We start from the raw sequence: 14,178 nt of genomic DNA, 5'->3' as shown, positions 1-14,178 counted from the left end.
GAATTGTTCTCAAGCCTGTCAAATCAGAACACGGTTAAACAACTTCATAGTGACAACGATTTCACTTCAAAAGCCCAAACCACAGCTTTGGAGGGCAGTCGCGAGGCTGCATTTTCCCGTTGGCTGACAGATGTATTTAAAGCTTTGTAATTGCATTCCTATCGTTTCCTAAGTGGACAGGCTCATAGCCAAGGAGGACATCAACGGTGTGACTTAGCTGGACAATCGAGAGTGCTCGCTGAGGAAATTAAACTGTTAAAAGTTTTCTTTCCCAGCTCCTGGTCCTCAGTCCGTACGTGCCCCATTTTGCTCTGCCGAGGGGTGGTGGACCGCAGGGCGGTGAGCTGGGTGCGATCCTCCTCCTCTCTCAGGAATTACGCAAAAGCCTCGAGTTGCTCAAACCATCTTTGATACAGAATCCACCTCGATGAATATATTTATGGCATTTAGGAGTGATTAAACTTGGGCAACTGATTTCTCAATGCTCACAGGAACAGGAACAGCACAGTTGGGTTTGGGTGGTGATGCTCTGACAGCCACTGCATCCCTCCTGCAGATCTCTGTCTGCAGAGAGAAATGCTTATCAACGGGAGAGCCGTGATCAGTGATTCCGTGGCATCTTCCTTTCAGGGTGACATGTTGTAAAGACACCGGAGCATCAGATGAGTAACCCTTGAGGTAAGGCCTAATTGTTGGTTTGGGGTTTTCCCTGCTTTCTGTCGTGGCAGTGTGGGGATATGTCAGGTGTGAGGTAGATTTTCTGTCTGCTTTTTGATTTGTGATGAACAGACATAATCCAGATGTGGCAGGGAGTCTGCCCAGCCTTGCTGGTTGAACGGCTTCAAGTCAGCAGTTCATGGAGAGTTAGAAGAGTAACGATGGATAAATCCTAACACAAAGTCCACCGGCAGACAGTGCCTGCTCTGCCTTCCCCCATCACCCCGGAGGAGCGGATCTCCCTCCCGACGGGACGGGAGTGTCCGAGGATGCAGCTCCTTGGTGCTGAGCCGCCGCCTTTCCAACACCACCCATAGTGCTGCCAGGCCTGCACCAGTGATCCCCCTGCCATTCCTTGCACGCAGCCGTGGGTCCCAGCTCCCCCCCCCCCCAAGCCCTGACACTTCTTTGGCTCTGGGCTCCCTCCCCAGTGTGCCCCAGCCCCCCTTTCCTGGAACCCCTCCTCCCCACCAGCTCTGATTTCCCCAGTCCCCTATGCTGGGATCCTCAGAGTCGCTCCTAACCCTGGCCCCTTCCAGCCCTGGCCCGGTGCCTCCCAGTCCCTGTGCCGGTGTGGCCCCACTCCCCCTGGCCATGCCCCACTGCAGAAGATGCCACCACTGGCAGAGATGGGATGAGCCCATCCCATTGGACCCCCCCACCCTGAGACACCCTGGACTCGGGGCCGTCCCGTGGACTGTGTGGGGCTGGGAGGCCCCAGGTTTGGGGTGGCCCCATGGGCTGTGTGGGACCCCAAGTTTGGTGTTGCCCCATAGGTTGCATGGGGCAGTGGGCTCCAGGTGACCCTGTAGGCTATGTGGGGGGTGCAGGGCCCTGGGCTTGGGGCAGCCCCAGAGGCTGCGTCCTGAGATGCCAGCGTTCCCAGAGGCTCTGTGGGGAGGCCCCATAGGCTCTTTGGGGAGGCCCCATAGGCTGTGTGGGGCTGAACAGCCCTGGGCTCAGAGCAGTCCTTGGGCTGTGTGGGGCCAAGGGGCACTGGGACTGGGGTGATCCTATGGGCTTTATGTGGCTGCAGGGCTCTGGACTCGGAGGGGCCCTGCAGACCGTGTGGGGCCGCAAGGCTTGGGACGGCCCCAAAGGCTGTGGGGGGACCTTGGAGCCCCCGCCTCAGGGCAGCCCGTGCAGGCTGGCCCTGTGCTCCTGCATGGCACGCAGGGGACTCTTTTAGCACACGTTGTGGGTTTGCTACCCAAGAGTGCCAGCTGAGTGCTCCCTCGAGCAGCGGGAGCGTCACCTTGATTTTCCTGTTCTCTCAGGACGTGCAGGCAGGGCAGTGCCCGAGCGGAGGCACAAGGCAGAGCGCCCCACAAAGCCCAAACCCCCGTGTTCAGCTGCGCGGTGCTGCCCAGCGCTCACGAGCCCATGAGTTTGCAGGGTTTGCTTATCGGGGGTGTGGGGGGGTCACAGCGTGCCTGGGAGCACGACTGGGTTAGTCTCGGTGACGGTGATGAGTGTTTTTGGGAAGAGAGCAAGTAGATCATGTTTCATAAGGCTGGTAAAGCTGTTGATTGTGAGTTGAGTGGGGACAAGAGGCCGAGTCACCTATTGCAGCCATTTGGGAGGGTGTGAGTGGAGCTGTTTGGCTGGAAGAGCTGAACTGAATTAGAGGTTACTGTTTGGTTCTTTGCTAATCCTTAATCTCTTTAATTCTTCTCTAGGTGGTAACACTTGAAATTAGAAGTGGGTGTGGACCCACCACCCACCTTGGAGGTGGGTGTTGAGCTGCTCCCTTTTAGGTGGGAGATGTTTCTGGGTTTGGTACAAACAAGGTGGCAGCTGGGCTTGTTGTTTCTGTCTGCTGAAGCTATCATGCCCTGAGCAGAGCAGCCAGAAGTTGTGGGGCAGTAACTCAGACTCTGTCCTGAGCTATCCCAGATTTAGAGCCAAGATCAGCCCTCCTGACTGTTCTCTAAACTCAGTTGAAACAGTTCAAAGCAGAATGATTGTGTGCTAACCCCTACATCAGCCCCGGTTTAGAAAAAGAATGGTTTTGTGCACTTATCCCCACCCAGCTCTGCTATGGAGAGAGAAGGGCTTTTCTCATGATACTTAAAAGTATTCTGAAGTTTCTCGGGGCTAGGAATGATGGATAAAACCTGAGGAAACCAATGAATGAAGATATTACCCTCTTGTGTTGGTACTGGTTGGGCTGTCCTTTGCTTTCCCTTGTTTCACCTTGAAGCCTTAACAGTCTTATGATTGAGGAAACCTGCTGTGTCTTTCACAGGTCTCCTGCTGAAATCCAGAAAGTCTTTTCACTGTCGGAGCGAGTGTTGTATCAGCTCTCTGATGACATGAGGGTTCCTGCAGAGCTCTTCTTCCTGCAGCCTGTTGTGTATGAATGGAGGCAGAGCTCTGAAATCATCTGCGCACTGCTGATTTACGGAGGGTTTGCTGATGGCCACATCTGTGGGGTTGTAAAATATTTTTGCAGTAAACGGAGCTCTGGCAGCTCTGTTTTGTTTCCTTTCTTCTGGTGAATGGTATTGGGATATAATTTAATTCAGGGATTTAATTTAAGGACTTGAGTGACTCATTTGGAAAAGAAGCCATTCTCTGTGGAATGAGAAGGTGATACTGCTGCTGAATGGTGGGACCTGGATGAGGAGACTAAGGAGAGCGGTTTATTCCTGTGTCTGCTCTTCTCTCACAAAAACTTACAAAAAGCAGAAGAGATTTATGGTAAAGAGAGATGAGGGCTGTTTAGAGCTCCGTTTCTAATCGTTAATTGACCTCGTTCCTTGTATTGGGATCGTGTGTCCCGCAAGCTGAAGGTTCCTTTCCTCTCTTAGCAGGTCTGAGGAGAGCAGCCAGGATGCCGCATCGCACCATTCATCTTTTCCGGAAGGGACTTCGGCTTCATGACAACCCAATGCTGCTGGCCGTGCTGGAGTCCTCGGAGGTCATCTACCCTGTCTACATCCTGGACAGAAAGTTCATGGTGTCCATGATGCACATAGGGGCCCTGCGGTGGCATTTTCTGCTGCAGTCCCTGGAGGATCTCCAGAAAAACTTGTGTCGGCTGGGCTCTTGCTTGCTGGTTATTCAAGGAGAGTACGAGTCTGTTCTTAGAGATTGCATCCAGAAGTGGAACATCACGCAAGTGTCTCTGGATGCAGAGATGGAATCGTTTTACAAGGAGATGGAGGCTAACATACGGCGTCTGGGAGATGAGCTGGGGGTTGAGGTCCTTACTCTCGTGGGCCACAGTCTGTATGATACCAAAAGGTACATGATTTCCTGAAGACCAGTGAGGTGTCTCTGGGAAGGTTTGTTTTAGATTTAGCAAGCATCAGGGAGAAAAGGCCAAGTCTCTTGCTCTTTCTGGATCCTAATATGTTCCTTTTGAGAAAATTGGACTATCCAAGATGAACGTGGCACTTTTTTCTTGGAGAATTTTTGTGTGTTGGTCTGCTGGAAGTAACAGAAGAGATTTTGCACAGGTGTTAGGATGTTGGACTGTGATTTGAACCTAAAGTGTTTGTTAATTTTTTCCTTTTGGGCAGTTTAATTCACTTAAAAACTTATATTAGTTAGTCTTTTAAACAGAGTAGAAGAAATTCTTTAACACATTTAATATGACTTTTACATACATTTTTTGTGTCAGATTTGGTTTTATCTTTCTAATCAACTTTCAGTGGTGTCTGGATACACTTGGATCCAAGCTGTTTATTTAGAGCTGAATGACTGAAGATATTGAAATTAATAATAATAGGGTGGTAATCAGTAAAACAGCCTTAACGCTTCATTTGTGGAAAGCCCCTAATTTAAGTATATGAGTGGATCTATGTGACTTGCTTTCATGAATTCAAGCTGCCTATTCGCACAAGTGGTTGGTCACACAGAAGAGTTATTTACTGCCCTGAACCTGTTTTTTTGTGATCTGGCTGCCTCTGGCAGCCCCAGAGGTGTCCTGCACATTACCCTTTGCTGCCCTGGCTATGGCTGGCTGTACAGAGCTGCCCAGTTGAAGCTGTGGCTGGCACCCCAGTCCCAACTTTGTTGTGTCAAGTCCTACAGACTGCTCTCGGGATGGATGTACATTCACCCAGGGAAGTTCTACTTGTAAAATCTGTAATTTCCACAATCAGATGCATGAACTGGGGCTGTTCCAGCCTGTGCTGTCACCATCCTATCCACTGGCAGCTCCAGCTTCCTCCTTGGTTTGTATTATGGTGAAAAGTGATCTTGTTTCATTTAGAATTTTGGACCTGAATGGTGGGACTCCCCCATTAACATACAAGAGGTTCCTTCACATTCTGTCTCTGCTTGGTGACCCTGAGGTGCCTGTCCGAAACCTTACAGCTGAGGACTTCCAGTAAGTACCAGCTAGCCAGCAGGAAACTGCAAATCCCTTTTCCCTGCCCAGAAAAGCCAGGGCCAAATGATAACGGGATGTTTTAGATGCTAGGTTGCATTACTTTTGTGCGTGGAAGGTTATTGATTGTATCTCCAGGAGATGTGATTCTGCTGTCAGGAGGGGAGGGCAGATGAGAGGTGGCACAGTCCAAAGGCTTAAGCTTTTGCAAAGGCACATTGAGACAAACTTTTAAAGTATATAAAAGTTTAACAGAGGAATGACTAAGGAATTACAGGTCTCTTTCTCAAAGGCATGCTCTAGATTCCTCTCAACTCAAGATTTAGGGCAGGAATTAGATGAACCTCTGTAGTTTGTTTTATGCAGGAAGTTTGATGCAATAATTATACCGTTTTCTTCTGGCTTTAAATCTTTTCTTTCCTCCTCTCTGCTGTATGGGAAGGAGGGACCATGTTCATGTCTCTCAGGACTTTTGAAGAAGCTCAGAGTCAAGGATGTTTACGTTTAGCTCTGCATGAGGAAAAGTCAGTGATCTCAAGGGAGATAAGATTGGGTTAAGAGAGAGCTGGCCACTGGGGATGGGACTGCAGATTCTTGGGACTTCTGTGTCAGATGTTTCCTGCGTGACCTCAGCTCCCTGTCAGTAACCTAGGCTTAAATCTTCCCATCTTGGGGGAATCCTGATAATTCAAGAATGTTGTTTTCAGATAGTCTGATGATAAGACCCGTGTAAGTATGGGGATATATTGATTCCTATAGTTTTTCTTGCACTGTTTTCTGCCTCTCCCCCCCTTTTTTTTTCCCCTAATTTATTTATTTTCACTTTTTAAATTAATGGTGATGAGAGGTAAGTGGTTCACAGGCTTCCCAGCAGGCCTGTGTTATGCCAGTGCTCCGAGAGCTGCACTGGCCCCTTCTGTAGGTGTCAGCAACAGAGGTGAGCTCAGTTTTTTCCAGGTAAGTAGAAACATCTCTATTGATATCAGAGTTCATTCATTGTTTTTAAGAAGTCTGCATACCACTGACACTCCTTGGAACCTCCTCCTCTGTGGTTTACAGGTGGGAAAAAACCATACCCTGATGCTCTTCCAGCCTCACAGAGGGCAGGGGTTTTGGGGAAGCCTCAACGGTGGAGGCTGCAGGAGGGATGTGGGGAGACTAATCAGAGGCGTGGGCTTGGGGAACCCCACCTTGGTTAGGAAGGAGCATCTGGAGAGGCAGCCCAGGGAGCTGATCTGCCTCCTTCCCTATGAAACCTCTCCCAGAGCAACCTCTCATCAGAGGCACGGGAGCTGGAGCAGCCTTTGGAGGCAGCACAAAGCCCCCAAATTGTGTTTGGAGTCTGAGTTATCTCTTAGCTGCCTCCCAGGGATGGATGGGACAGCTGGAGAGGAGGTGCCTCCAAGTCTTAGGTAGCGGATGGGAAGTGAGATGGGAAGAGAAGTCTGAGCTGAGGGGGCAGCAGCTGACTTCTCTGAGTGCTGTAATTTGGTGGGTCTGTTCATCTTCCCTCAATTCAGCCTAGAATTACCTGGAGCGATTGCAGGATGAGCTCTTTCTCCCCCAAGGAGAGTGCAGCCTGGGGTTTCTGGCTGTGCTTTCATTCCCCTGTGCTCTGGCTCATGACAGAGGAGATCCAGGCGTGGGCAGGGGTCTTCCTCCCTCTTCTGGCTCCCGTTCCCTCTTTGAAAGAGCCCTCTCTTTCACATTAGGAGATGTAGGCCTCCTGACCCCGGCCTGGCTGAGTTCTACAGGGTGCCTCTCCCCGCAGATTTAAAGATCCCCCTGAAGAGCCTTTCCCCCTGGAGAGGAGGGGAGACTGAAGGGCTACAGCGCCTGGAGCAACACTTGACTGACCAGGTCAGCCTTGATTTTACATGGGTGATAATGCTGGCTCTAGATGGGCTGAGGTTAGTGTCCACCTTGCTCCTTTTATGTGTGGTTGTGTCTGAACCTCAAGGAACTGCTCAGCTGTTCCAGCTCTAGCTAAGTTTTTCCTCACCGGGGCTCAGCTCTTGGCAGGCAGGTCTGCCTTGGTGCTGGCTGCTTTTAAGCAGATGCTTTACCCACTCCCAATTCCATAAAGTGGAAAAGATCTTCAGTGTGGTGGTGTTGGACTGAGAGCTGTTCCCCGTGTTCCAAAATTACCGGGCTCTCTGGGGAGAGCAGAGCTTCACCAGCACCCATGGGTGAGACGTGGCCTTGACATCGGGTTGGAGGAGGTCTGTCTATTTGGAGAATTTGGAGGAGGATATCAGCCTGGTCTCAAGATTTTGTTGTCCTTGATGGTGGCATTTGTGGGAGGATGGGTGGTGGGAGCATTTTCCAGGGATGACATAGAACAGGCCTCTGTGATGCAGAAGCCAATTGCCAAGAGTTTGTTCCCTGTTTTGTTAGCTGGACATGTGTCACCTTGTACTGCCTGAACCTGGATTTCTGTTTTTCTTTTAGGGCTGGGTGAAAAGTTTTACTAAACCAAGAACAATCCCAAATTCACTCCTTCCAAGCACCACAGGCCTGAGCCCGTATTTCAGTATGGGCTGTTTGTCAGTTCGCACCTTTTTTTATAGGTTGTCAAACATTTATGCTCAGGTAAGAATATAATTCATCATAGTTAAGCAAATCCAGAACTCACATGTGTCTGGCATGTGAGGCTAGGATTTAACTCCTATCATCTTGGTAGAGACCTGGTGCATCAAAAAAATGCTACTTTGCTAAGGTCTTCTCACAGCACCTGTGAAATCTGTGAGTTGCTTTACATGTTTTTTGAAACACCTGTGAATGTATACAGCTTTTCCCAATTAAGTCTTAGAAATATGGTAAATAGGGAGCAATAAGACCTGGAAGCAACAAGGAAGCCCAGGAAAACCCTCCTAAAATTCAAGGAGTTCAAGACGTCTGCTTGATGTTTAAGTGAAGTTTTTCATCTGTTTAGCCTGTTCAGGCAGTTTTATTTTTAGAAGGCATCTGTTTTCATCTTAGACAAGTTTTAACTATAGTGTAAACCAATCAAGGAAACCAAGGTGTCCCTGAACCTCGTTCTTAAGAGTATCTGTTTAAACATGGCTGAGACACCTGAATTCAGCTAGCCAAGCAGTTAATACGTTAATAAACACATTTGGTTTCAGAAATCCCAGTGTGACACCATTTTGGAAGGTAGATAGAGGATGTTTGAGTCAACACTGAGGTCTAACAGAGTTTAGCTTTGCTTGTGGGCATATAGCATTTGTCTTTGATTTCTTTGACTTTCATGGTAAAGTGCCATGAAGCCAGTAGTGTAATTAGATTAATACTGATTTCAGGGACCTGACAGTCACAAAGTGAGTGAGACTGCAATGGTGTATATGAACTGAAGCTTTCACCTCATGTGTCTTTTGCAGGCCAAGCATCACTCTCTGCCCCCAGCATCGCTCCAAGGGCAGCTTCTGTGGAGGGAATTTTTCTATACGGTGGCATCAGCAACACCAAACTTCACCAAGATGGCTGGGAACCCCATCTGCCTTCAGATCAGTTGGTGTGAGGATGCAGAGAGGCTCCACAAATGGAAAATGGTAACAAGATGCATTGCCACAACTGCTATGCTTCAGTTTAGAGTTTTTCTATTGCCTTGGGGTTGCTCCCTGCTGGCTGTTTGAGGTGGGGCTTGCAGGAGTGTGCGAGAAAGAAGTTTTGAAGGTTTGTGCAGGAGGACTGAGGTTTATTTTCTGCTGCAGGCACAGACAGGTTTCCCGTGGATCGATGCAATTATGACCCAGCTGCGCCAGGAAGGCTGGATACACCACCTTGCTCGGCACGCAGTCGCCTGCTTCCTGACGCGGGGGGGACCTTTGGATCAGCTGGGAAGAGGGCATGAAGGTTTGCTTTGTTTTTTTTTTTTTTTTTTTTTTTTGTTTTCTATGTTCTGGCTGACCTTGAGAAACCCCTGCAAAATGTGAGCCTGGCAGTGGGAGGTGGTACTGCACGGCAGTGCTTTGTTACTGTGCCTTGCTACAAATCTCATGGTTTATGAAATCTCATGGTCTCTCACTTGAGTCTGAGCCCTGCTGCACCCAGTGCACCACTGAAATGTCGTTCCCGTCCCCAAGACCTGATGATTTGGGATGATGAGGATTATTGGAGACCTGCTCAGTCTGCAGTAGGCCTCAAAGCCAGACCTTTGGGCTTTGGGTTGCTCTGTCACAGGGTCCTGTTCTAGCTTCCTTCTGGCAAAGTGTCTTGCTGTGAGCCTGCCCTGTGAGAAGGGTAGTGCAGGCCAGCACAGTGCCAAGCTTCATCCTTCATCCCGCAGCCTTTTTTTTTTTTGTTTTTGTTTTTTGCCATGAAGGCAGCCTTTTCAGGGGTGTTTCTCTCTTTCTCTTCCCATCCCTGAAATGCAGGTGTTTGAAGAGCTGCTTTTAGATGCTGACTACAGCATCAATGCAGGGAACTGGTTGTGGCTGTCGGCCAGTGCGTTCTTCCACCAGTACACGCGGATCTTCTGCCCCGTCCTCTTCGGGAAGCGCACAGACCCCCAGGGGCAGTACATACGGTAGGGCGATGCACAGCCTGGCACTGTCTGCTCTGTTAGCACTTCCCTGGCTCCTCTTACAGCAGGAGCTGATGAACCCGGTCTGTTTGGAACACATACCCCTGTGAAATAGGGGTCATAGCAATGGTGTTATTTAACACACGAGGCACAGAGAAGCAGAGAGTGCCCGTGGTTGCACAGGTGATGTGTTGTATTGATTCGTGAGCACCTGCTGGCTCCAGCACTGTGTTTGATCTCCGGGCTGACTCCTCTTTCTAAAGAGCAAAACTTCCCACAGCTCCCCCCTCTCCAGACTGTGCTGTGCTTCCTGGTTTTGTAGGTGGTCTAATTAATTTCAGACACTTAGGTTTTATTTTCCCCTCTGAGTCCTCTTTGCTTCAGAGTCTCAGTTTCTTTATTTCTGGCTAAGATACTGATGGGCTTTCCCATAAATAGTGGGTGATTTTACAGCTGACTGCAACAGGAGCAGACTCTGTTGATGTTGAGCAAGTAACTTCATTTCCCCGCATCTCCTCTTCCTCACATTCTGTCTCACCTTGTCTTGTCAAGGGGAAGCACATGCTGACATTCCTGACAGAGTGGGACAGAAAATTACTTTCTCATTCTGTAAGAATTTTTTAGATTTTTAAAATCAGTTTGGTTTTGAAATTTGTTAAAGTTTAGGATGAAATGTCAGTGAAAATGTTAAAACCAAAATATTTTTGATGAAATAAAAACTGAAGTAATGTTTAAATCAACCAATTTATTCTATGCTGTAAAATTAACTTTTGGAAGGTATCGCCCTACAGAGGGTTTCAGAACATAAAAACTGTCCTTTTGTGCAAAATGAATCGGAACTTCCCCATGGATTGTAGTAGCAGGACAATCACTGAGAATTAATATGGTATAGGTTGGTTTATACTTCTCTTAAATGTATGAATATTTGTCTGCAGGATTATGAAACCCCATATTAGTCCTGTCTTGTAGGAAATACTTGCCTATACTAAAGGACTTTCCCTCCAAGTACATCTATGAACCCTGGACGGCACCTGAAGAGGAGCAGAAGGAAGCAGGGTGTATCATAGGTAATTCATTTGGATACCTTGCTAAGGATTTTGCTGCTGCTAACTGTCCAAAATAATTACATGCATGAGATGATGAAGTATCACACTTCCATTACAAGCCGTGCATTTATCTTCTGAAAAGGGATTAATCCGGCAGTCTACCTTCTGTCAATTCTCCTTTAAAGTTTTTTACTGGAGTCTAATTTCGGAGTACGTATTTATACCTCAACTTCATGTCCTAAAACTATTGGATCGCTCTAAGTTGTTGCCTTTGCATTTATCTCTCCCGGCTGCTTGGATGTCTTTAAATAGTATCTGAACATCTTGTGCTTTACACTTCCTCTAATGCATCTTTGAAGTCTTTTATGAGCTTATGTCTAAATGGGAGCTCTTGCTCTTTGGTGGAGAGAAATAGGCACTTCTGAAGAGTGGGTCACATGGTCTATCTTAGATGCCATTTATTTTAAGTAAGGCTGCAAGCATTTGCCCTCCTGCATATCCAGTGAAATGCCCTTGACTAGTTCTGTAAAGGCTGCTGTCTCCATGTTGCACCAGGTCATGATTACCCCTTCCCAATGGTGAACCACAAGGAAGCCAGCGATCACAACCTGCAGCTGATGAAACAGGTCAGAGAGGAGCAGTACAGAACAGCCCAGCTCACGAGAGGTGAGAGGTGCTGCAGCACTGCACGTCCAGTGTACGGCGACTCAGAGGCTGTCACCAGCCTTGGCGGCTGGTTTTGTGTTGATTTCCAGGACGCCTTTCCTCCTGGTTGCCGTTGCCATGCGCTGCTCTTCTAGTTACTGCTAAAATGGGAAAACCAGAGGATAAGCAGTGTCCCTCCCCTTCTGGCTGCTCTTGCAGGATGGGAGCTTGCTTGTGCCTGCTGGAGGAATGCCTTCCCAAAAGCAGAGCTTCTCTACCTTCTGTGGGTCCGCACAAACAGAATCCCCAGGTTTGACAGGTGTATCGCCAAGGTGCAGAAATCTCTGCAGCTCTTCCCAGGCCTCTTGTGAACCAGAGGATCACTGTTTGTCATTTTTACCATGATATACCCTGCCCCATAGCAGGAATTATTTGAAGTTCCCACTGACCACTAATGAATGAAAAGCCCTTGAGAGCTGAGTTGCTCTAAGAAATTTATCTTTTGACCTTGTTTTCTAAATAAGCATATGCATAACGAAACTGTAGTTAGCTGCTAAGGCTGGAACGCTCAAACTTTGGGGGGAGCCTGAATTAATTATGTATTTCCAATCACACAGATATTTCATTTAAATGGCCCCTGTGTTCTTAAAATTGAAATCCTAGGGCCTGTGATGAGCTCTTAGCTTCACAGGGATCCTTTGCAGGAAGGAAAGTGAAGCAATGCTTTTGTATTTAAGAATAAGCCATAGCACCTTGGGTATATATTACAGAGATTCAACATGCAGCAGCTGAGGAGAGTCTTAAGCACTCCTGCCACAGTTGCTGTGCTCAGGAGGAATTTATTGTTCCCAATCCTGTGTGTACTAATGTATCCAGGAGGTTGGACATTGGTACCTTCCAGATATAACCAATACACACTGACAGTTCTCCCACACACCCTGCAGTATAGGGGAGTAAATGTTACTGTGATTGCAGTTGGAGATATGGAAAGCCAAAATCTGAGAACTGGAGTCCCCTGCTCCCAGCGTTATTCTTGTTTCCTGTAAATAGAAGCATTTTCTGGCATGGTCTGTAACTTCACCCGCTACTGTCATTGTGGGCTGCTGCACTGAAGTCGGAGGAGGACTTGCGAACTTTAATTCTTCTTTCCTTCTTGCCCTAGATGATACAGATGACCCAATGGAAATGAAGGTAAAGCGTGACCACTCTGAAGAAAACATTTCAAAAGGAAAGGTGGCCAAAATGACAGAACGAAATGAGATCCTGTCAGGGATTACCTGTTGGGAACCAAAAAATGGCAGAAGGGGAGAGCCAGAGGCCAGATGAACTGGACAAACTGTACTCAGTACTTTGTCCTGCAAATGGTGCCTCTTGCTTGTGAACTGTCCTCCAAGAAAAGTGTTGTTATTTTTTAATTGAATATGTAGTTATTTTGAATGAAATTGTCCATCTCTGAGTGGCTTACAAGCCGTTTGTTGCAGCTATTGGGTAAATTCAAGAGGTGACTGGTTTTGACAGGACATGATGCTATAGTATTGTTCAAATCCACTTGATGCTCATGCATCTGTATAAATAGTTTTTGTGATAAATACTAGTCTTTCCAACATGTTAGATAAATGTCAGCTGAGGGCTATATGCACATTAATGTGATCACACATTAGTGTTCAAAGCTTGTTTTGCCTGCCTTGTAGAGACAGAGATTTTCAGATAGGGTTTTTAAGTTCAGTTTGTGCTTGTAGTCCCCAGTTCGGGGAGATAGAGCAGAATGCAGCTGCTATATGGTCATGTGTAGTTCTTAGGACTTAAATGGGACTTCTTATGCATTTTTAAGGACAATGTTGCAAAATGTCTCACTGAATTAGGGCTGATGTAGAACTTTTTTCACCATAACTCTTCTTATTGGCTAATTCCTCTGGAACTGTGGGGTAGATATTATTTTTATCATGTATCACATGTAAAAATCTACCCTTCCATTGAAATGTCCCATAGTGAAGTTTTGCAAGGCTGGATTAGTCATTTATCTTTATGGTTGGGGTTTTGGTGGGGGGTGTGGAGTGGGTTTTTAATCACTGTAGGTACTATTTTTGGTTTCAAAAGAAATAAAAATTATTTCTGACATGAAAAATGTAAGGTTTCTAGAGCAATCTGTTTATCACAGTTGGCATCCAACTCTGGAAACCCAGCTGCAAGACAACTCCAGCAGCAATCCAGTGCACCCAAACTCCTTCACCTCGAAAGCATCAATGGACCTAGTGCAGAAGCAGCACGGGACCCATGTGCACCAGGAGGAGGCCAACAACTGCTCCTAGCAGCATCTTCCAGCAGTGCTGGTGACCTGCAAGACCTGTCACAGGGAAGTGCACACTGGCAGCAGGACGGCACTGCCTTCTGCTTCTGCAGTAAATACAAACACTTCCCGGACTGTCAGACTGCTCTGAGAGGCTGGTTGTACCCCCAGCTGCGCCAAGGCTGCATCGAGCTCCTCGAGATGCTGATTGTTACTTGACATTTTAGCTCTTCAGCAAACCTAATGATTCGCAAGGATGACCAGAAGAAAGGCAGTTACCGAACCCTTTATGAGAAGAGGGCCAATGCAGCGCTTGTTACTTCGGGGAAGATGACTGATGCTCTGAAGCCTCCTGTCATCCGTCATCTTTTTAATTGGGTTCCTTCCTGTGCTTAAAGTAATTTGATGCATCTGTGTCTGCAGTGCTATAGCCCAGTGTAGGCGGCCACAGGAATGCAGAGCTGGTTCTTGCCTCATGTTTGAAGGCAGAGTCATTGCCTTCAAGCCCTAAATGAGCTGGTCTTTGGTTACCTAAAACATCTCTGCCTTGAAACACTTTGTGTCAACCTCAGCTTCATTGTGACTCCTGGGAACTGCCTAGTGCAGCAGAAGACAGGAC

General features: G+C 47.6%; 1 protein-coding gene across 1 annotated transcript; it reads left to right on the top strand.

Moving 5' to 3' along the window:
• Positions 1-3,553: 3,553 nt before the first annotated feature.
• Positions 3,554-12,598, top strand: LOC104358671 (cryptochrome-1). The gene is given in 11 exon segments (XM_009964297.3): positions 3,554-3,966; positions 4,940-5,056; positions 6,769-6,916; positions 7,508-7,648; positions 8,437-8,607; positions 8,770-8,874; positions 8,876-8,911; positions 9,433-9,584; positions 10,551-10,648; positions 11,183-11,293; positions 12,435-12,598. Coding segments are annotated over 11 exon segments (1,656 nt in total).
• Positions 12,599-14,178: the final 1,580 nt, after the last annotated feature.

This window comes from Tyto alba, unplaced genomic scaffold, assembly GCF_018691265.1.
Source record: "Tyto alba isolate M040663 unplaced genomic scaffold, T.alba_DEE_v4.0 Super-Scaffold_30, whole genome shotgun sequence".
Taxonomy (NCBI): Eukaryota; Metazoa; Chordata; class Aves; order Strigiformes; family Tytonidae; genus Tyto; species Tyto alba.
This window is presented reverse-complemented; position numbering and strand designations above follow the sequence as displayed.